At 41.1% G+C, this 21,058-nt stretch overlaps 2 protein-coding genes across 12 annotated transcripts in view; one reads left to right on the top strand and one right to left on the bottom strand.

Moving 5' to 3' along the window:
- Nucleotides 1-6,176, bottom strand: part of RPGRIP1L (RPGRIP1 like) — a 141,483-nt gene extending 135,307 nt beyond the window's left edge. For 2 of the 8 annotated variants that reach the window (XR_012664555.1, XM_048816996.2), the window contains exons 1-2: nucleotides 6,080-6,174; nucleotides 2,798-2,925 (exon numbers count right to left, since the gene is read on the bottom strand). The gene's annotated coding sequence lies outside the window, so the exon portion shown is untranslated. Of the gene's footprint in view, nucleotides 1-2,797; nucleotides 2,926-3,909; nucleotides 3,953-6,075 lie in introns of all 8 variants that reach the window. The other 6 variants (XM_075118353.1, XM_075118352.1, XM_075118351.1 and 3 more) reach the window with 4 other exon arrangements.
- Nucleotides 6,177-6,278: 102 nt separating this feature from the next.
- FTO (FTO alpha-ketoglutarate dependent dioxygenase) overlaps nucleotides 6,279-21,058 on the top strand; it is a 332,351-nt gene continuing 317,571 nt past the window's right edge. For all 4 annotated transcript variants that reach the window (XM_075118354.1, XM_048817020.2, XM_048817012.2 and 1 more), the window contains exon 1: nucleotides 6,279-6,453. In XM_075118354.1, coding sequence (XP_074974455.1) covers nucleotides 6,412-6,453 — 42 coding nt within the window. In that variant the 5' untranslated portion in view covers nucleotides 6,279-6,411. The remainder of the gene's footprint in view (nucleotides 6,454-21,058) is intronic.

The following is a 21,058-nucleotide window of genomic DNA, read 5'->3' as shown; positions in this document are numbered from 1 at the left end:
CGTAGAGACTGTCCAGTTTGACCAATGTACATGGCAGAGGGGCATTGCTGGCACATGATGGCATATATCACATTGGTGGATGTGTAGGTGAACGAGCCTCTGATAGTGTGGCTGATGTTATTAGGCCCTATGATGGTGTCCCTTAAATAGATATGTGGGTACAGTTGGCAATGGGCTTTGTTGCAAGGATAGGTTCCTGGGTTAGTGGTTCTGTTGTGTGGTATGTGGTTGCTGGTGAGTATTTGCTTCAGGTTGGGGGGCTGTCTGTAGGCAAGGACTGGCCTGTCTCCCAAGATTTGTGAGCGTGTTGGGTTGTCCTTCAGGATAGGTTGTAGATCCTTAATAATGCGTTGGAGGGGTTTTAGTTGGGGGCTGAAGGTGACGGCTAGTGGCGTTCTGTTATTTTCTTTGTTAGGCCTGTCCTGTAGTAGGTGACTTCTGGGAAGTCTTCTGGCTCTATCAATCTGTTTCTTCACTTCCGCAGGTGGGTATTGTAGTTGTAAGAATGCTTGATAGAGATCTTGTAGGTGTTTGTCTCTGTCTGAGGGGTTGGAGCAAATGCGGTTGTATCGCAGAGCTTGGCTGTAGACAATGGATCGTGTGGTGTGGTCAGGATGAAAGCTGGAGGCATGTAGGTAGGAATAGCGGTCAGTAGGTTTCCGGTATAGGGTGGTGTTTATGTGACCATCGTTTATTAGCACTGTAGTGTCCAGGAAGTGGATCTCTTGTGTGGACTGGACCAGGCTGAGGTTGATGGTGGGATGGAAATTGTTGAAATCATGGTGGAATTCCTCAAGGGCTTCTTTTCCATGGGTCCAGATGATGAAGATGTCATCAATATAGCGCAAGTAGAGTAAGGGTAAGGACAAAGTCACAAAGTTCATCCACCAGGTTAGCTGTGACATTATCGGGGATAGTGTTCTTGACGGCTTGTAGTCCATCTTTGTCCTTACCCATAACTATTTTACATTTGGGGACAATGTATACCTTCAGATCAGCGGCACTGCTATGGGTACCGCATGGCCCCACAGTATGCCAACATTTTTATGGCTGACTTAGAACAACGCTTCCTCAGCTCTCATCCCCTAACGCCCCTACTCTACTTGCGCTATATTGATGACATCTTCATCATCTGGACCCATGGAAAAGAAGCTCTTGAGGAATTCCACCATGATTTCAACAATTTCCATCCCACCATCAACCTCAGCCCACCTTGATTATCATGCACATTGTAAGGAGAGTGGTCACTTTAGATAAACTATTACCAGCAGGAGAGTGGGTTGGGGGGTGAGAAAACCTGGATTTGTGCTGGAAATGGCCCAACTTGATTATCATACACATTGTAAGGAGAGTGATCACTTTAGATAAGCTATTACCAGCAGGAGAGTGGGGTGGGGGGAGGTATTTTTTCATGCTTTGTGTGTATAAAAAGATCTTCTACAGTTTCCACAGTATGCATCCGATGAAGTGAGCTGTAGCTCACGAAAGCTTATGCTCAAATAAATTGGTTAGTCTCTAAGGGGCCACAAGTACTCCTTTTCTTTTTGGGAAGTTTAGAGACTGAGCTAGAATTAGCAGCAAGTATCACTGCTTGAAGATTGACATCACTTTGAAAAGAGTAACTACATGATCTGGAAGCATTCTGAGAACGATTTGTCCATTTTACCCCAAAGCTGTGCTTTTCTTCTGAAAAGCAAGTAACTTTCTCCAAAGCAAACATCAATGCTGTTATCTTCTGCCCTGAAATACTGGTGCATGTTTGTTTTAACATACCACTCTTGCAAGAAGTGCACTGATGTCTTTAATGACCATTAGTATCCGTCATCTTTCTTCTGAAACATGACACCAAAAGAGCAATTCCCCATAGAAACATGTCAGGATTATTTGTTGAATACTAACTCAAGGCCTAATCATAAACTGCTTGCTCAAACAAAACTCTCATTTAAGTCAATGGGAGTTTTGCCTCTGTAATCAGATTGTCCTGACATCACTTCAAAAATGCATGGGTTTTTCCCAGAAGTCTCCAAATTACATAACTGAAAGGCATCAACTTAACTGATCAAATCTGATGCGAGTGTATCACAATCTTCAGGTTTCAGAGTAACAGCCGTGTTAGTCTGTCTTCGCAAAAAGAAAAGGAGTATTTGTGGCACCCTAGAGACTAACCAATTTATTTGAGCATGAGCTTTCGTGAGCTACAGCTCACTTCATCAGATCACAATCTTATCACAATCTTGTTACAAAAAAGCAATTGTACTCATAGTTTAGAGATGTAGTTCTAGAGAGAGCTTCTCCAGTTGGCATAGCTACTACCTCTCATGGAGGTGGCTTAACTACATCTCCCATCAACATAGTAGCGTCTTCAATGAAGTGCTACAGAGGCACAGCTGCACCACTGTGGTGTTGTAACATCTCAGAACAGGATGAATGAAGACTTTGTTTTCCCTGAACAACAAGGGAGAAAAACAAATTCCATGTGTAATGTGCCATCAAGCTCTTTATGTTTTAAGAGAATGGTTTGGCATTTAGATAACTAATTGCTGGTGTTTCAAGTTCATTCAGTGTCTAGTTATTTGTTTGTTTTCCAAACAGACAGAGAATTCCTTTGTAAGAGTGGTCTGTTTGAATGACTGATAAAGACAAGGCTGTTGATTTTTTGTGTAAGCAATTACATTTTTCTTTTTCTTTTCTTTAATTTATTTTCTTTTGTTATTTCACCCATCTCCTAAGTAGCTAAAATGGTTAACCAAAAGACTGCTAAGATTTGCTTGTCTACAGGGCCTGAAAAGAAACACACCTGTGGTTTGTTTTAAGCGTAGACCTTCCCTTCCCTAGGACTGATCAATAGGAAGATACACACACCCTCCTCCATTGTATCCTGAACCCCATCAACTCCGACTGTTTTTTGTCTCCAGAATAGGTTACCTGAAAAGGATAATGGTTACTTGATTATTACTCAGTTCCTGTTCTTGGAAATGAAGCACAAACCTTTACAATTGGAAGAAGGAAATTAGAAATATTGTGATTAACCAACATAATTTTGGGGCCTTAGCATAAAATCATGAAGTTTCCAGAGTGCTACTTATACTGCAGAAAATGGTAGCTTTGTAATCTGTAGCACTGAGTTTACGGAATTGTTTTAGCACAATTTGTATTTGACAAACATTACAAAGAAATTTACATACAGATTTACAATTTGCACACAAGGATAAAAATTGCCAAAAATGACTGCTTAAAGCTAAACACCTAAATACCTGTTCATGGCCCAATTCTGCAAGTGGACTCTTGATGCGCATGAGCCCATCAACTTGGATATGGTTCATACGGGCAGATAGGGTTACTCCTAAACTGCCATTAGGTACCTAATTAGTAACCTAATTTTCAGCAATGCTTAAAGGTGCAGTTTTTATTGAAGTCAACAGGAGCCTTACATGCTCAGTACCTCTGAAAATTAGAATACTTATTTAGCTAAGTAAGGATTTAAATGCTTAACTTTAGGTACTACCATTTGAAAATACTGGCCATTTTTAGCATAATTTAGGGGAAAACAAACAAACACATATCTCTGAGCCACAAATTTGTAAATTCCTTACAAATACTCTGTATTCTTCTTCTAGCCGTACATCAGAGATAACTTATGCAATTTATCTTTTTCCCCCAAGAAATGGTGCCTATTGGGAGATGGCATTAAAAACAGTCTCACATTCTTTTTTAGGAGGGAGCATAGACACATGGTCCAATATTCTTTCATACTTTTTTAGATGTTACAATGTTGGAGTGTTTTGTTTGTTTTTCACCATCTCAGTGCATTGGAACATTCTGCAATAACTGGTAAGAAATGCATTTGGGTCCTCTAATTGCTAATGCTATACAAATAAACAACAAGCACATACTTATATAGGGGTTTACCTTCAAAATACTTTGCAAACATTCACTACATTTTGCAGCCACCCTGTATGAGGTAAGTGGGTAAATATCATTGTCACGATGTTAGGAATCTGGGAACTGACACAGAAGCGGTTTCTAGCCTTCTCTCCCTGTTTGCAGTTCTACTGGCGATATCAATGGCAGGAGCACCAGAGTAGACAGGCTATCTGGCCACTGTTAGAGGGTTTTCCCTTCACTCCCTCCCCTGGTTCTTGTCATGCAGACAGAAAGCAGAAGACCAGAAGTCTAACGTGTAGGCAATGCAATGTTTACTGGAGTTAGTTCCAAGTAAGCATAACCAGAGCTCTACATGCTGGTAGAGTCTGTTTCCCAGTGTTCCGTTCCAAGCTCTGATGCCATAGAGCGTTTCCCCCGTTCCCTCTTCCCAGATCTGATGTGACAGCGCCTTGTGTGTGTCCCCGTTCCTCATTTCCCCCCTCCCCATGCCCATTTCCCACCTCCTCCTTCTTAGCAGGCCCAAATATACCTGCAATGGACACCCTTGGCCCCACCCCTTACAACTTATGGTCATGTTCCATTTTGGAGGATTGTGAGTCTAGGGTCTTCATCCCACCTGTTTTGTATCTCATGGGAGGGGTGAGGTTGTGCTATGGTCAGGACAGGCATGTCTTTGGCCTTTTAGTGTTTTATACCTTCCCCCCCATCCCCTCCTGACTGGTTGCTTGACCTTGCCTTGACAGAAGAGGCAGCCTTCCAGCGTATGCTCATATATTACATTCCTACCATAACCTGTAACACTTTAGCTCGATCCCTTATCTTTTCTCATTGTACTAAAAGACCCATCTGGTTGTGGGAAATGCAACGCACAGTGTCTTTGTTCACTGTTCTTCATACATATTAGTATAAAATATAAAAGTATCAAAAAATCAAACCCAAAATTCTATCTCAGCATATAGGCTTGTTCGTTAGCCTAACAGCCATCAGCGTGACCTTGGGAGGCCTAGACTAAGCCAGTCTGGGTGGGCCACTGTTTGAAACTCTGGGAGACACTAGCACCTTTCCTACACTTGGACTCCCACCTGTGTAGCTGCACCAGTGCTAGCAAAAATGGGTAACCTTCGGGGAAAACATACTGGTGTATGTATGCAAGGTGAGAGCCTGTGCGTATCTTAAAGTTACACTCTCCCCTCAGGCAGAGGAGTGCAATTCCCATTAAGCCCAGTGTTATCTATGTATCTGTGGGAAGCATCTGGTCCTTAGCCTGGAGCAGGACTGAGACTAGCCCTTGGAGTAGCCAACCACACTCCTGTGCTCAAATCTCTGGGAGCAAGGCACCCTGGCAGAGGATGGTGTCTCATGGGCCCACACGTGATCTGGGGACCGGGACCTGCCCCAAGGAAAAGGGGCACCAGCCTGCATAGAGCAGGACTGGTGGCAGCCCCATGACCTTAAAAAAACATCCCTCGCCCAGGGCGGACCACGGCTAGACAAAAAACCAAGTACGGCTCCGTCACAGGAGTCGGCAACATGTCCATACACAACCACAAGTGTCCACGGTAAAAATTTTGAGGTCTATGGGGGGCGCTCATGGACAAGTGGCAGAAGCCATGGCACACTACCTCCGTCCCCCCTTCCCCGAGTGCTGACTTCATGGCCCTCCCAGCCCATTGGCTGGGAACCACAGCCAATGTGAGCTGTGGAGAGTGGTGCCTGTAGAGCTGCCTGGCCGCACCTCTGCCAGCAAGAGCAAGGACAGGGAAACCATCCAAGGTGAGCCTCCCTGTCCCGGCTGTTGGTGTCAGAAGCGTGGCCAGGCGGATCTCCACACTGCCTCTGCCCCTTCTCCCCAAGCGCTGACTTCATGGCTCCCAGGCCATTGGCCAGGAACTATGGGCAGCTCCTGCAGACAGTGGAGCGTGCAGACCCGCCTGGCCGTGCCTCAGCGTAGGAGCTGGAAGGGGGATATGCCACTGCTTCCGGGAGCTGTTTGAGGTAAGCTCTGGCCGGAGCCTGCACCCCTGACCCTCCTCCCAAGCCGGGGTCAGAGGTGAGCGGGGGAGCTTGGCTGCAGGTGAGTGCGGAGCACCCGCTCAGTTTTCCCCGTGGGTGTTCCAGCCCCAGAGCAACCCCTGCTCCGCCATGTCCCACCGGACCCCCTGCCCAAGGGCGGTAAAGCTCCCTGCGTACTCACGGCCCTGCGTGCTCCTCTCTCCCTCGCAGCCGCTCAGACTCCGTTAGCAACGGCCTCTGTTGCTACGCAGAAAGGTCACTTCCTCCTACTGGGGGCCTGGCGAGGCTGTGCCCCACTGTCTGACGGGAGTTGTAGTTCGGCGGCCAGCGTTCCAGGCTCCCTCCCCCTCCTTCCCGTGTGTCAACCGCGCTGCATCCCGGGAGTTGTAGTCCTGCCAGGAGCGCCGGGCCTGCGCTGGGGCCGGCAGGAAGAGGCTGAAAAGACTACGGGGAGGCCGAGCGCGGCGGTGTGGGGTGCCGCAAGCGTCGGGGGCTGTGCTCGAGCACGGCAGCATGAAGAGGCGAGCAGGGGCGAGCGAGAAAAAAGAAGCCAAGGTACCTTCTCTTTTGCTTCCTGCCCCTCCCAGCCTTGTCAGGCCTGCCCCCCGCCCGAGCTCGCCGGCCCGCCCCCAGGCTGGGCTCTGCAGTCCAGGGGAGATTTCTCAGCTGCCGGCGGGGGAGCTCATCACGCCCCAGCGGTTGCCGGAGCATCCTTGCCCAAGCAGGATCCCCCCCGCAGCCGGAGGGGACGGTAGTGGGCGCTGCTCCGGGCCGGGACCTCTGGCCCCCTTCCCCGGCTGTGAATTCCTGCAGCCTCCCGCTCGCCCGAGGGACAGCGCGCAGCTGATGATTAAACCGAAAGACCAGCCCTAGAGCCTGCCCCCTGCCTGCTGGGCCCGAGAGTTAGCGCTCCCGGGGCGTTAGACGGGAGCCCTACCCAGGTGTCCTGGGTTCAAATCCTTCCCCCTGTTCCCATGGCGTTGCAGCGCGCTGGTGGGTCACTATCCACGGCCCTTAACTGGCGCTGTCCGCCCTGTGCTTGGGACCTTGTGTTCAGCAAGCATGTGGCTGCGGTTGATTTCTCCAGTCTCGGTGTCTGCAGGGCAGTGCCCGTCTCCCAGGGCTACTTCCTTCCGCCTCTGGGTCACGAAATCGTTTTGATCGCCTATGACGTGCCACTTGTTTACTGTAGCCCAAGAGTGGGACACAGCTGCCTTGCTTCTAGCTGTAAGAGGTGCGGCCTGAGCACAGGGCCGGGAGCCTGCTGCCTCTGAGTGCCAACCACAATCCTGATAGTGGCTAAAAGTTGGTGCTGTCCTCCTGCTAAATTTTTTTTTGTAAATATCTTTGAAATCATATGACTGTTTTTGAAGCCATTTCCAAGGTCTTTCATGGTTTCTGGGCTGCATTCTTAGTGGGAACTTTATAATGTTTACCCAGAGCAATTTTTGTGACTATATGCACATTAAATTGTTTCCCCAGTATCTTCTTACTAAATGGCCAAATAAGTGTGCTTTTGTTTTTCCAGTAAAACATCTCCCCCCCCCCTACCCCCAGCCCAGATGATCCAAATGATTTTATATTAATGTATCTGATAGGAATATTAGGTATTTTATAGCTTCCTGGCAGTTGAATTTTTTTCTTGAATGTGTGTGTATGTTTAATGATATCATGAGCCCACCTTGAAACTTTAACCCAGAGTACTAATTTATATAGTTTGAAGGCACTATTAATAATAGTTTTTTGTATGGCTTTCTAGCACCCTCATACAGTGTTTGATTAATATTATGAATATTCTGATTCTTCTTTATTGGTGATTTTACACTGTTGTAACTGCATTGATTTCATGGAATTACAGCTGTGCACCAGTGTAAGTGAAAGGAGAATATAAGGCCTCTGTATATTTTGTATTAAGTATGTGCAATGTTTGTTTTAAAGCCTAACTCTGATCTCACTTATACCTGTGTAAGTTAGGGGTAAGAGGAACTATAGTGCAAGGGATATAGTGCAAGAGGAAGTGTGCACACACATATATCAGTAGAGGCTGAGGTTAGGCCCTACTGATGATCAAGCACTGATCTCCTGCAGCAGGCTGCCTGTCTCTCTTCAAAGGAAGCCTTCACGTACATCATCAAAGTTTTTGTTTTGTGCTATTTTAGAAGAACTCTCCAGCTCCAAGGATTGTGGTGGGATTTCTTTAGAGTACAGTTTCTGTAATGTAATGATTCAATTGCAATGTACTATATGCTTTTGGTCTCCGTATGACCAGTGGAACATTAGTACCCTTCTGCTGAATATTCATATGGGTGCAAAGTGATGCAAACTAGCAGAACTTCATGAAGCTGAACTTCCTCAAGGTGCTGAGTGCCATCAGCTCCAATTAATTTCAGCCCATTACTTGTCCTAAGCCCACCTCTCCTGTCCTGCCTTCACCAAAATATTGCCTTTGTGTGTATTATAGTGGTCAACATAAAAATAGAGCTGTTAGACTTGACATTATTGACTGGTGATTCCAACAGGACAGACATTTTAATTGAGCACCCAACACCTATGAGAGTTTCCTTTCTCTTCACATATAATTTAAATGGAATTAGTCCGATCTGCTTTTTATTTGGGTTCCTTACTTCATTACAGAGTAGGCCATAGTTTTGGCCATGTCCTTTATTTAATTGGACAAAGAAAATATACGCTTTTTAAAACCAACTTTTCCATGCTTGGTTTCAGCCCAGAATCTATTTTTTTCCCCATAAAAGTTTGATTGAATATTTTTTGAATATTTGAAATGATTTTAATTAAAAAAAAAACCCACACATTTTTAAAAAAAAAAAGGCAGGGATTTTTCACCTTCCAGACACCGTGTCTGATTAATAGTCAGTTTTCTTTTAAAATTTAATCCATGGCAATTATGCATTGCTCAATAAGCAATGTGTGCATTACTTTGTGTGTGGGTTTTTTGTTTTTTTTTTAAAAAGTTTAAAAGTAAATGTAAGCCTGAGAGGTGCTAAGCACTGGCAACTTCAGTTGGCAGGTAGCATCTTGCAAGAGTAAGAGTTTGTGGGATTAAGAATTAAATTAGGACTGTTTGAAAAATGGCAAAATGTTATTTTCCTTGACTCGAATAAGATTAGCTCGTAGGATGTTGTGGGATGATACTACTGGACCCAATTCAATATTAACCTGCATCCTGTGTAGTCATTTACACTGGTGCAAAGTGGCTGTATAATGCTAACAAACAAGAACTAGCAATGAATCTGTCTGACCATCATTAAATATATATTTGTACAGCGCCCAGTACAATTGGCTCTGCAGTTGGGATCATTTGGGGCTATGGCAATATAAATAATAAAATGTATCAACATACAGACATCTGAATGTTCAGAAGGGATTTTAGTGGCGTCTGTGTATATTTTGGTGTGTGATTGTTCACGCGTGAGCTGCATTGAAAGGGAAAGTAATAGAGAATTCTTTAGTCTTTGCTAAAATATCATAAACAATTTTATTTTATTTACAAAAAAGAAAAGAAAAAGGAAGTAATCTACAAATAACTATAGTAACACAATGTTAAGGTTGAGATTTCATCCCGTCAAAAGTCGGGAATTCAGTTCCCCATATCATTCTTAACTTGCTGCCAGGCACATACCTCATTTTAATGCCTATTTGGTGTTTTATCACATTCTCACACACCACTGATGTAACCAACTATTCTCAAAATAACATAACAAAGGAGAGGAGTTAAGGTTGATGTTGGAAAACAGTAATCTCTTTTATATGATTAAATATCTCAGCTTTAACATTGCATTGGTATAGTTTATTGTTTATATAATCCTTTAATTTCCCATTTTTCTTGTGTGCATTTTTCTTAATAAAACAATAAAAATGTTAAATTTGTTGATTAAATTTATTTTGTCAGTCTTCTTACAATATCTGTATCTAAGTGAAATAATGTGAACATAACACTTTATATGCACTCAGATAAACCTGTTATGCTTCTTGCTTAGGTAAACAGTGTGCAAGTTTTAGCAGAATCAGCAGCCAATATGCCACTAGCAGTTTTTGTTTTAGTCACATTATTGGCCCCTAACATTATTAATGAGACAGTAATTGAGAAATAGTGTTGATTGTCACATAAAACATGATCTGTATATTGGAAACAACCAGGTAGAGGCCTTGCATATGCAGAATGAAATAAAAGAAGGAATGAGTAGCAAATGTTCCCTACTTTTAAATTCATCACAACCCTGCTGTTTAAATTGCCCCAGCTGTTAATGCTGGAACCATTACAGTAATGGACTCAGCAAATGAAGGAGAACCAAGACACACACACTTTATTACCTGAGGGGTAATTTTCTCTTCATCTGTAATAGCAGCAGTGCCTAGTATTGATCAGGCCATCAAGATACTAATCCTCTGTAAAATTACTTGTTATAACTGAAAATGTGTTAATCCAAATCAGTCTGTGTCCTGACTTTCTACTTACTATTGAATACAGTCTATTAGATGGTTTATTTTTCATTATTTAAAGCCTTTACATTGATAATAGTTGGAGCTTCCTTTGCAAGAGCGAGTGCTTAATCTTCTCTATAGCCCAGGGTTGTCTTTTTGTTTTAAATGGAACATCACCCACTTAATTAAGGAGTGAGTGTCTGTCTTGCTGGTCTGAATTATGATGGTACTTTAGGTCCCCAGATTTATTAAACATGCTGTTTTACACTGTCGTTTTTGTTATAAATAAGAGCAGGCCCATCTTGCCCAGATTAGAAGTTTGCAGGTATAAGATATCAATAAGTGCTAAGAATTTAAGTTACTTGGATTTTTATTGCAAGCTATAGTTTGTTTTGTCGATTGTGTCCTGTAAGGAGAATGTGTCAGAGATTAACGCAAAGAATGTTTTGTATTTTACTGTCTTGAAAATATTATCTCCTAAAGCTCTGAATATTTTTCCACTGTCATCTGTAACTTTACAAATTTGGCATTCGGCCCAGCATCTGGCTGCTGAGTTCCTTCAGTTACCATTGATTTCAGTGAGAGGTGACAGGTTCTGGACTGGGAGTTCGGAGACCTGGTTCTATTCTCTGCTCTGCCACTGACTTGCTGTTGCTTCACCTCTTTTATCCCATGACAGCTTAAAAGGAACAGAGGGAAGGTCATCTCATGGATGGGTAACTGGTTAAAAGATAGGAAACAAAAGGTTGGAATAAATGGTCAGTTCTCAGAATGGAGAGAGGTAAATAGTGGTGTCTCCCAAGGGTTTGTACTGGGCCCGGTCCTATTCAACATATTCATAAATGATCTGGAAAAAGGGGTAAACCGTGAGGTGGCAAAATTTGCAAATGATACAAAACTACTCAAGATAGTTAAGTCCCAGGCAGACTGCCAAGAGCTACGAAAGGATCTCTCAAAACTGGATGACTGGGCATCGAAATGGCAGATAAAATTCAGTGTTGATAAATGCAATTTAATGCACATTGTAAAACAATCACAACTATACATATAAAATGATGGGGTCTAAATTAGCTGTCTCTCTTCAAGAATGAGATCTTGGAGTTATGGTGGATAGTTCTCTGAAAACATCCACAAATTGTGCAGCGGCAGTCAAAAAAGCGAACAGAATATTGAGAATCATTAAGAAAGTGATAGAGAATAAGACAGAAAATATCATATTGCCTCTATATAAATCCACAATACGCCCATATCTTGAATACTGCATGCAGATGTGGTTGCCCCTTCAGAAAAGGACAACAAAAATGGTTAGGGGTATGGAAAGGCTGCTATGTGAGGAGAGATTAATAAGACTGGGACTTATCATAGAGGTCTATAAAATCATGACTGGTGTGGAGAAAGTAAATAAGGAAGTGTTATTTACTCCTTCTACTAACACAAGAACTAGGGGTCACCAAATGAAATTAATAGACAGCAGATTTAAAACAAAAGGAAATATTTTTTCATACAGTTAACCTCTGGAACTCTTTGACAGAGGATGTTGTGAAGGCCAAGACTGGAACAAGGTTCAAAAAAGTACTAGATAAGTTCATGGAGGATAGGTCCATCAATGGCTATTAGCCAGCATGGGCAGGGATGGTGTCCCTAGCCTCTTGTTTCCTCAGAAGCTGGGAATGGGCAATGGGATGGGATCACTTGATGATTCCCTGTTCTGTTCATTCCCTCTGGGGCACCTGGCATTGGCCACTGTCAGAAAACAGGATACTGGGCTAGATGGACCTTTGGTCTGACCCGGTATGGCCATTCTTATGTTCCTTCGTTGCCTCTCTCTCCCTTTGTTTATTTTATTTATTTAGATTGTAAGATCAAAGGACGGGGACTGGCCATTTTATATGTATAGTGCCTAGCATGGTGGGACACTGGTCTTGGTTGTGGTCTCTAGACACTACTGTAATACAGATAATTAATAATACTAACTGGTGTTGCAGATGCACACCACCTCCCGAAATGGAGCTTTTTAAAAACAGCAAAACTATTTTAAATTGTTTGAATGTCTGTGGTCCTGCATCGGGATTCATTAAAATGGACACATGCCCTTTTTGGAGTATTAATAAAGTCACTGGGATATTGCTCGTGAGAAATTCTAACAGTTCTTGTTGCAAGATCAGGATCTAGAACTGGAGGATGGATGATTATTTTTAAGAAAAGTGCCTTGTAATGTTGCACAAAGATGATTCACCCTGAGATGTGAGGGGGAAAATCTTCAATCAGATTTCCATTTTTATGCTTAAAGCATCAAGTTGATCTTCACTCCAGCAATGCTTATAGAAGTGTTTACTTTGTAATTATCCCTCTCATTGCTGTTTTTGGTTTTTCTGTAATGGATCCAACTTACATTTTTTTAAAAAGAATCAGCCTTACCAAGAGTGTATTATGTGTGCCTTCTGCAAAAGGTTTAGGCCTTGATCCTGCAACTGTACATAAGCTTCATATGGGCTCTGCTTGGTTATTCAGGTCTGCCTGCAAGATGGGGCTAAACAGACGTTTAAAATTCCTATTCATAGGCTAGGATAATTCTTGTATCCCATGCCCATGGGTAATGTATTTAATTACACACATACTTCAGTGTTTGAAGGCCAGCAGCTCCACAGCAATTTCTTCCACATTTTGATACATTTTGAAAAGTTTAGGATTTCTTTCCATTAGTCTCCAGAAAGTGCAGTTAATTTTTTTTTTTTACATGAGCAAACTATTAGTCACCCAAATTAGTCCCATTGAACTTAAACCAGTGGAATCTCTGAGGTGACCAAAGCCCCCTCGCTGTTACCCCCAGAATCCCTCTTAAGTGTGTGTGTGCGTGTGTTCACATGTGTATGGGGAAAAGTGTCTAAAGTAATTGCTTTGGGTGGGGATGGGGGAACAGCATTCTGACAGAACCCAAGCCTCTTCCCGTGTTCAGATCTGGATCTGATTCTGTGGGCGTACCTCTGGGGAAATGGGGGAATGATGCCAGAATGGTGGCATATCCTTTCGTGTGTCCCCTCACGCCCCACACCTGAGCAGATATCCCTTTCGTTTTTTGTTCTTTATATCCACAGATGGGATGATCTAGCCCCATGCCATTTGTTTACTTCTAACTTCATTAGTGAATACCCCTCTTCCATAATCTTCAAGAACACAAAGTAGAGATCCTTAAAAGCTAGCACTGAAATTAAGAAATTTATCAAATCAAATCTCTTGGAACTCCTAGGAAGGCACTGTCCAAAATAGAGCTACACTTATCTGCTCCCTTCTTTTTCAGGGTATATTCAAGGTATTATTTTATGAGTATGGTTGAAAAGGAATTGACCTCTGAAGGATGGTGCAGCCTGTCTGCCTCTTTTCTTTGTGCACTAATGAACTGTGTGAAAGCAGTAGTGGCTAGAACTATGTGGAATATTTGAAATGAAATTCAGAAACCTTTAAATCTGAAGTTAGGGCAAATATGTCTGCAGATTTACCACAAAAGTAAAGAAAAATAAAACCACACCTTGGATTTTTTTTAAAGGAAAATAGAACTTTGGGTGCAAATAGGCCAATTTTCACTCAAAAATGGTCCTCTTTCTGGGCAGGGATAGCACAGTTTTGGTTTTATTTTGATAAAATTAATTTTTGCACTGTGATGGTTGTTCATATAAAACTGAGGTATATTGTTGTGTAATACCAGAAGCAGCCCACAGGAATCTGTCTTCAGATTCTGCATATACAGCACATGATGTTAATGGCATTCCACATTAGCAGCTCCAGAATTGAATCTTCCCCCTTGAAATTAAATCATGATGGAATCACATTGTTTCCTATGGAAACAGTGATAAAACTTTCATTGATTTCAATGGGAGCAAGACTGGGTTCTAATTATGGTTACAGTAATTCATCCATATTCTCAGTTACTCAGTTTACCTTTAATGACCTAGAGCATCAAAATATTAAGTGATCCTCTTGCCTTCTGTTATCAAATGGGAGTATAATATTGTATTCTATTATATTTGATACTGAACTACAAAGTATGTTTATGACTGTTATCATTTAAAATATTGTTATGGCATATACTTTATAATGGATTCTTGAAATCCTCTGTATTATAAATGATAGTGCAGTAGTTTACAAATGGTTTGTTTTAAAGTTATGATAGTCTTACTGTGGAAGGAAACTTTGGACTATTGTGTTTTACTTAAGCAGCCTCTCTTCCATTATACTGCACATAATGCACCCTTCCTAGAAGAATTACATCTCTGTCCCCTAGAATTTGTTCAGTTTCATTTTGCCCTTTTATCTGCTGCTCATCCCACTACTTTTATTTAAGAGTGTAAAGTTACTTTAGTGTAACTGCTGTTGTCACCTTTGCCCTCAGCTAATCAAATAGTTTACCTTGAGGGAAGCATTTATCTCCCACTTTCATTATTATTATTTTCGTAGCTGTAAAGATATATATTTTGTGTCTGCAGAAGGCTGTAACAGTGAAACGAGGTATTGATCTGCTGTATTTGGCAATTTCTTTCCACCTTGCCATCGATATCATGTCAGCCTCTGTCTGTACTGTGGTTGACCTCACAAATAGCTCTTTATGTTCCCATTGGATTCAAATGATATACTATGCTGAAAACTAAATCAATGAATGATTATAAAGTTTTTAGTATTATTTCATGACCCTGAGGCAACTGGTGCTCCATGCATTGAATACTTGAAAGGATACCTAGTATGGTAAAACAGGTGTTGCTATTTTTGTTCTTATAGAGCTGGAAACATCATAGCTTAGGTCTTAAGTAACTGTGCACTTTGATATTTTTGTGATTATTTTACAAGTTGGGTAAATCTGTGTTTAAATTTCTTAAGGGCCTGACTAGAGGCAACTCACATTACTTTATGCCTCCATAAAGGACTGTAGGATTGGACTCCAATGAGTCTTACGGCTACAATGGAAACAATTGAAATTACTTAAGAGCAAAAATTCTCCTCCTCTGTTCCATGCTATGTTGCATATCATGCACTCATTGTTTGCAGAAGTTCAATAGTCCTTAACAGAAGGATGTTAGGAATGTGTATTTTTTGCAGAGGGTTGAAGTGGGAATCAGATAAGATACCTAACAAGGAATAGTAAGCTCATATAACCAATGGGTTTTATAAGTATTTTTTTCTGTCCAGGAGGCAAATATTATTACAGCTCTGTAGAATGTTATCTTGTGTATATACTCTGACCAGTAAGACTATTACATTATCTTTAAAGATGAAGCTAAACTGTGATTTAGCAGATTTAATAGTGTTAAAATTTTAAAATAATTTTGAAAAAATTCATATTAACTCCAAATAGATATTTGCAGAAATGGACAGGATTTTCACAAGCACTTAAATGACTTAGGAGCACAAGCTTCACTGAAAGTCAATGACACCTAAATCACTTAAGCCCAGATTTTTAAAAGTATTTAGGTGTTACTTTGCTCAGTATGAAAAAGCCTGCTTTAGGAGCCTCAGTCTAATTTGGCTTACTTAGGAGCCAAAATCCCTTTTGAAAATGAGATTTAGGCTCTTAAATCAGTTGGGCATTATAACACTGAGTGCAGCACTGCCTAAACACCTTTAAAAATCAGGGCCTTAGGCACATCTGAAAATCCCACCCAATATCTCAAAGCGTGTGGACCTATTGAAATGCACATTTTTTTTATCAATAAAAAAGGTGTTCATAGAACATTGATGGGGGGCTACTTACTAATGATAAATACATGTAAGTTAGTCAAAGGACATTGGTGTTAACTTGGCAGACAATTTATATTGGGTGTTAGCCAGTCTTACCACATGGTAGATCCATGCAAGCAGTTCAGACTATACCAATACCGCTGCCAATGAAAATTGCCTTGGGCAGAATACTCTGATGTTGGGAAGAATGCTTTCACTGCCTGGTGTCTGTGATTCATGTGATTACAGACAACTTCGAAGGGGAGATGTACTATATGTGCCCTGTACCATGTGCTCACCGGCATCGTCACAGATTTAAACCAAAAAAAAAACCAAAAACTTCCATTTTAATAATCCTAAATTCTTCCCAAGCAGCGCAGGTACAACATCAGTGAAATTATTTTACCTGTAAAGTGGGAAGACTGGAGTAGAGCAGATCAGACATTTTCCAAAGGAACATTTTTTCATCAGAAAATGTCTGTTCACCAAAAGCAAAACATTTAGCAGAAATGTGTCAATTTTTATGCAAAAAGAAAAGGAGTACTTGTGGCACCTTAGAGACTAACCAATTTATTTGAGCATGAGCTTTCGTGAGCTACAGCTCACTTCATCGGATGAAGTGAGCTGTTGCATCCGATGAAGTGAGCTGTAGCTCACGAAAGGTCATGCTCAAATAAATTGGTTAGTCTCTACGGTGCCACAAGTACTCCTTTTCTTTTTGCGAATACAGACTAACACGACTGTTACTCTGAAACCTGTCAATTTTTATGAAAATTTATTTTGAAAGAAAAATTGGAGTGAGGGGATTTTAATACGGTTGAAAAAGTCTGTTTTAACCTTTTTCAGAACATTTAATTTTTTTGTTTTCAAAATTACTTCTTGTATAAAAATCAAAATTAGAACTAAGTGTTTTTAAATTGACTTGAAATGAGTTGGTTTTTTTCCAGAATTTTGGTTTGCTGGACATTTCATCATTTTTTGTTTCTGTTCTGTTTTGGAATGGAAGAAACTACAAAATCATTGCAATTCCCACAAAATGAAAATCCAGTTCTGCCCAGTTCTAGGTAGGAGCCTAACTGGCACACAGTGCTCTGATACAGGGATGGGTTGTAATGGATAAATACACTGGAATAACTAGTGTTATGTAATGGGCCGTGGGACGTTTACTGCCCATTCACAGCAGGCAGAATTAAAAAAAAACGTCTGCCACCCTGCCCCTCGAACTCAGTTTATCTACCCTGGAAGGGAAAATGGCTGAATCAACCATGCTAGGATTTGAATCTGTGGTAAAAGGGAATTTATGGTTTTGTTCCCCACACCACCCCCAAAATTTGGTGTTTAGTTTATTAGGCCATCGTCACCTGATGCTTCCCTGCTCTGTTTTCTAGAGCAGTGTTTTTCAACCCCTGGGGGTCTGCAGACTGTCTAAGATTTCCAAAGGGGTCTGTGCTTCCATTTGAAATTTTTTTAGAGGTCCACAAATAAAAAAAGCTAAAAACTACTGTCTTAGAGTTTATTGTTGTTAAAAAAGGTATAGATAGTTGGTCATATTTGTGCATCTTTTAATCTGTTGTGCTTTCTCTTAAAAAGTTTTAATAAGATGTTGGTTGATAAACTTTCCACGGAAAAAGAACTGGACACATTGGCATTAAGCCTTTCCCATCCTATGAAACTGGATAGTGGATTAGGCACTTGTACTGTTAAGACTTGATCTTGCAAGATGTGGTGTATTTGTAGTATTTATGTAATTCTGTTTTGCAGGTGGTTCTGCTGAAAATAAACTAAGGGTCCAGTTGTGCAAACACTTATTACCAGGTGTGGTGCTTACTATAGTGAGTAACCCCATTGAAGTAGCCCTGTGAAATAGTCAATGGGGTATTAGCATTATGTATGGTTGAGTCCTAAATGTGGAGAAAAATTGTGATGTAAAACAATGGGCTAATGGATACTACAAATGGTATCTCTGCCCCAGTAGTGTGATTCAACTATATACATTTCTTAAAAAATTATTTTAGTTTTGCTAATTAAGGGCAAATATCCCTAGCTTTCCACTTCACCCAGCCTAGGCAGCTGGAGTTGGTGCAGGGAGCTTCTACGTATAAAATTATCCTCATCCCTAGGCTGTGTAGCAGCTTTCAAGCCACTCTCCCATGGCTGTTACAGCTCTGATGCACTAGGGCATCCAGGCCACTACTCCTTGGGTGATGGTGTGGCTAGCAGGTGAATGTAGCAGCAGATTAACAGCACTACCACTCCTCTGTTTGACTTCGAGAGAAAGAATTGTGAAACTATATTCTGCTGTCTCGCAAAGTGTCGACACCTTTGTCAGGTTCCCCTAATCTGTCTTTATATGCTCCCCATCACCATAACACTTGAACTACAGTCTGTCTGTCTGTCTACCTATTACTTGTATAGTTTTCTTTACTGAAATATCTGAGTGTCACAGTTCACAGGGCAATTTCACCTGGGTACTCCCTTTGTGGCCATCAAGGGCACCCATTCTAGGCTTCCAGCTCCTCAGTAGTCACCTCAACTGTGGCAGAGACCCACATCTCCCTCCCTCCTGACTGGGGTTTTTCTAGGCTGCTCCATTTGCTGCCTCCCTGTGATATTCCCACCAAGCCAGACTGCCTAAACAGGCCAATGTCTACTCTATGCTTCCTCTCCAGACAGTAAGAACAGAGTAGTTTCCAGCAGTTACAAGTTACCACATAACTCTTTATAAGCAAGCACATTTATTCTTGAGGTAAAAGCATTACAGAGAAATCATATTAAAACAATAAAAGAACATACATGCATGATTAAAAGCTTAACACAGATTACCTATCAGCCTTATGGGACCCTAGTAGATCAAGTCCTTACAACCCTTTCCTAAGAATTGCCCCCAACTTCGACATAAGGTTCTGTCCATTTGCTGAATCAAAAATAAAGGCTCTGAGTCAGTTTAAACTTAGGCTATGTATCCAAAAGTCCTATTTTTGTCTGTTAGTCTCTGGAGAATCTAGTTTGAACTAATATATGCAAGTCTCCCAGGAGATAGCATATCTCTCGGGGATTCAATGTTATTGATTTGCCTTTATCACCACCCACAGTTTTTAGTTCCTGGAGAAGCTGTTGTAGCCCTCCCCCATGATTAGCACACAATCTTACATAAACCACTCATTTAAAACAATGAAACCAAAAGATACTACATGGTGTTGCAATATCTATTACAGCTCCCTCTTACTGAGGTTACAGACAATTCCGGCCCACAATAATACGCAAACTTAATACAATAAGGTAATATTGCAGGAAATTACCATATCTGTCACACTGAGGACATTATGATCCTTAATGCATTTATCTTCACAACACCTCTGTGAGGTATGGCTGTGATGCCCATTTTACAGATGGGGAACTGAGGCACAGAAAGACTAAGGCCAGGTCTACACAATAAACTTACATTGGTATAACTATGTCACTCGGGTGTAAAAATCCACACCCCTGAGTGATGCAGTTAGACCAGCCTAAGCCACAGGGTAGATAGCACCACGTCGTTAGGAGAGCTTCTCCTGTCAACATAACTACCGCCTCTCGTGGCGGCGTTTTAACTACACCAACAGGAAAAGTTCTCCCATTGGTATTGTAGTGTCTTCACTGAAGCGCTACAGCAGCGCAATTAAGTGTAGACCTGCCCGTAGTGGTCACTTGGGAAGTCTGTGGCACAGCAGAGAACTGAACCTGGGTCTTCAGGCTAACAGTTTAACCACTGGACCATCCTTTCTCTCACTTTTTTCCTTCCCAGCCTGGAGAAGTGGCTTGGTTGTTTGTATATTTTTTTCAGTGGAACTTCACCATTTCCTCTGCAGGTAGGGCCTTTCACAGCTGCAGAGGAATGCTTATGATTTATGCTTTTTTTTGGCCTGCAGACCCTTGAAGTGCAGTGATCAGGCTGTTTTCACAAAATCTTTAGGTTCATTATTATTTATAATTAGGTAAATGCTGATCGTGTAACTGATACTATAAAAGACCCAAATAAAGATACACTGAGGAATTTGTGCATAAGGTGTTTGTGTATGAGACAGGCAAGTAGTTTTCTGCCTTCTGAACCAAATAAATAATGATGATTCACTCTCTTTTTAGCTTACAAAGCACACAATTTGTGAATAGGGCCTTTAATATGTCGGTGGCATGACAGAAATTGGTACAAAGCAGTGTCTTGTGTCACAAGCGGGATGATACCAGTGACCCAGCAAAGAGAAACAAGCATGTTGATCTGTTTTGTTAAAGGGCAGTATTTGGCCCCCATAAGTGTAGGGGAGATGGGCTGTTCATGAAAAGGGCATAAGAAAACCTAACCCTTATGACACTTTGTCAGCCTGATTAAATTTAATGTCTGGCATTTGGTTTATGTGAAAGATGGGAGGCATCACTGTATATCTAATAAACAAAGCATTTCTTTTTTTCCATAGGTATTTTATATGTTAATACAGGCAAACCTGAATATGATCACACAATTTAAATGTGCAAACAGAAAATATAAATCTTAGCTGGCAATTGGTTAAAAATATGGTTTATGTGTATTATGCAAAATAGTGCAATTTGATTGTTGATCATACTGTGAAAACATAACTCTTCAGAAACAGTGCTTTTAAACAAATATTAAAATATTATTATACTGAACAATTTATAATGGAAATTATGATTTTATAGAACAATGCAACATATTTATTTGCAGTGCTGTAATAGGTATGGTTCTATTGTAATATTAATACACAAATATAAAATCAGCGTTCCAGGTGTTTTTATTAACTCTGATTATAAGATGTCAGGCTCCAGTCTTCTCATATTTTAAAGAAAATTCAATATTTAGAAAACGGAGTTCAGTATGTATAATTTGAAAATGACTACAATCTGCTGAGAGAGCCAAATAAATGCTTGTGGATTGTTGATTTTTCTGCTTAACATTTAACAAAAAAAAAGTTTAGGTGCCTTTTTAATAAAGAAAGAAAAAGTCTAGCTTGCTTTAAAC

Source organism: Caretta caretta, chromosome 12 (genome assembly GCF_965140235.1).
Source record: "Caretta caretta isolate rCarCar2 chromosome 12, rCarCar1.hap1, whole genome shotgun sequence".
Classification (NCBI taxonomy): Eukaryota; Metazoa; Chordata; order Testudines; family Cheloniidae; genus Caretta; species Caretta caretta.
The sequence above is the reverse complement of the archived record's forward strand: the minus strand, read 5'-3'. Positions and strand labels throughout refer to the sequence as shown.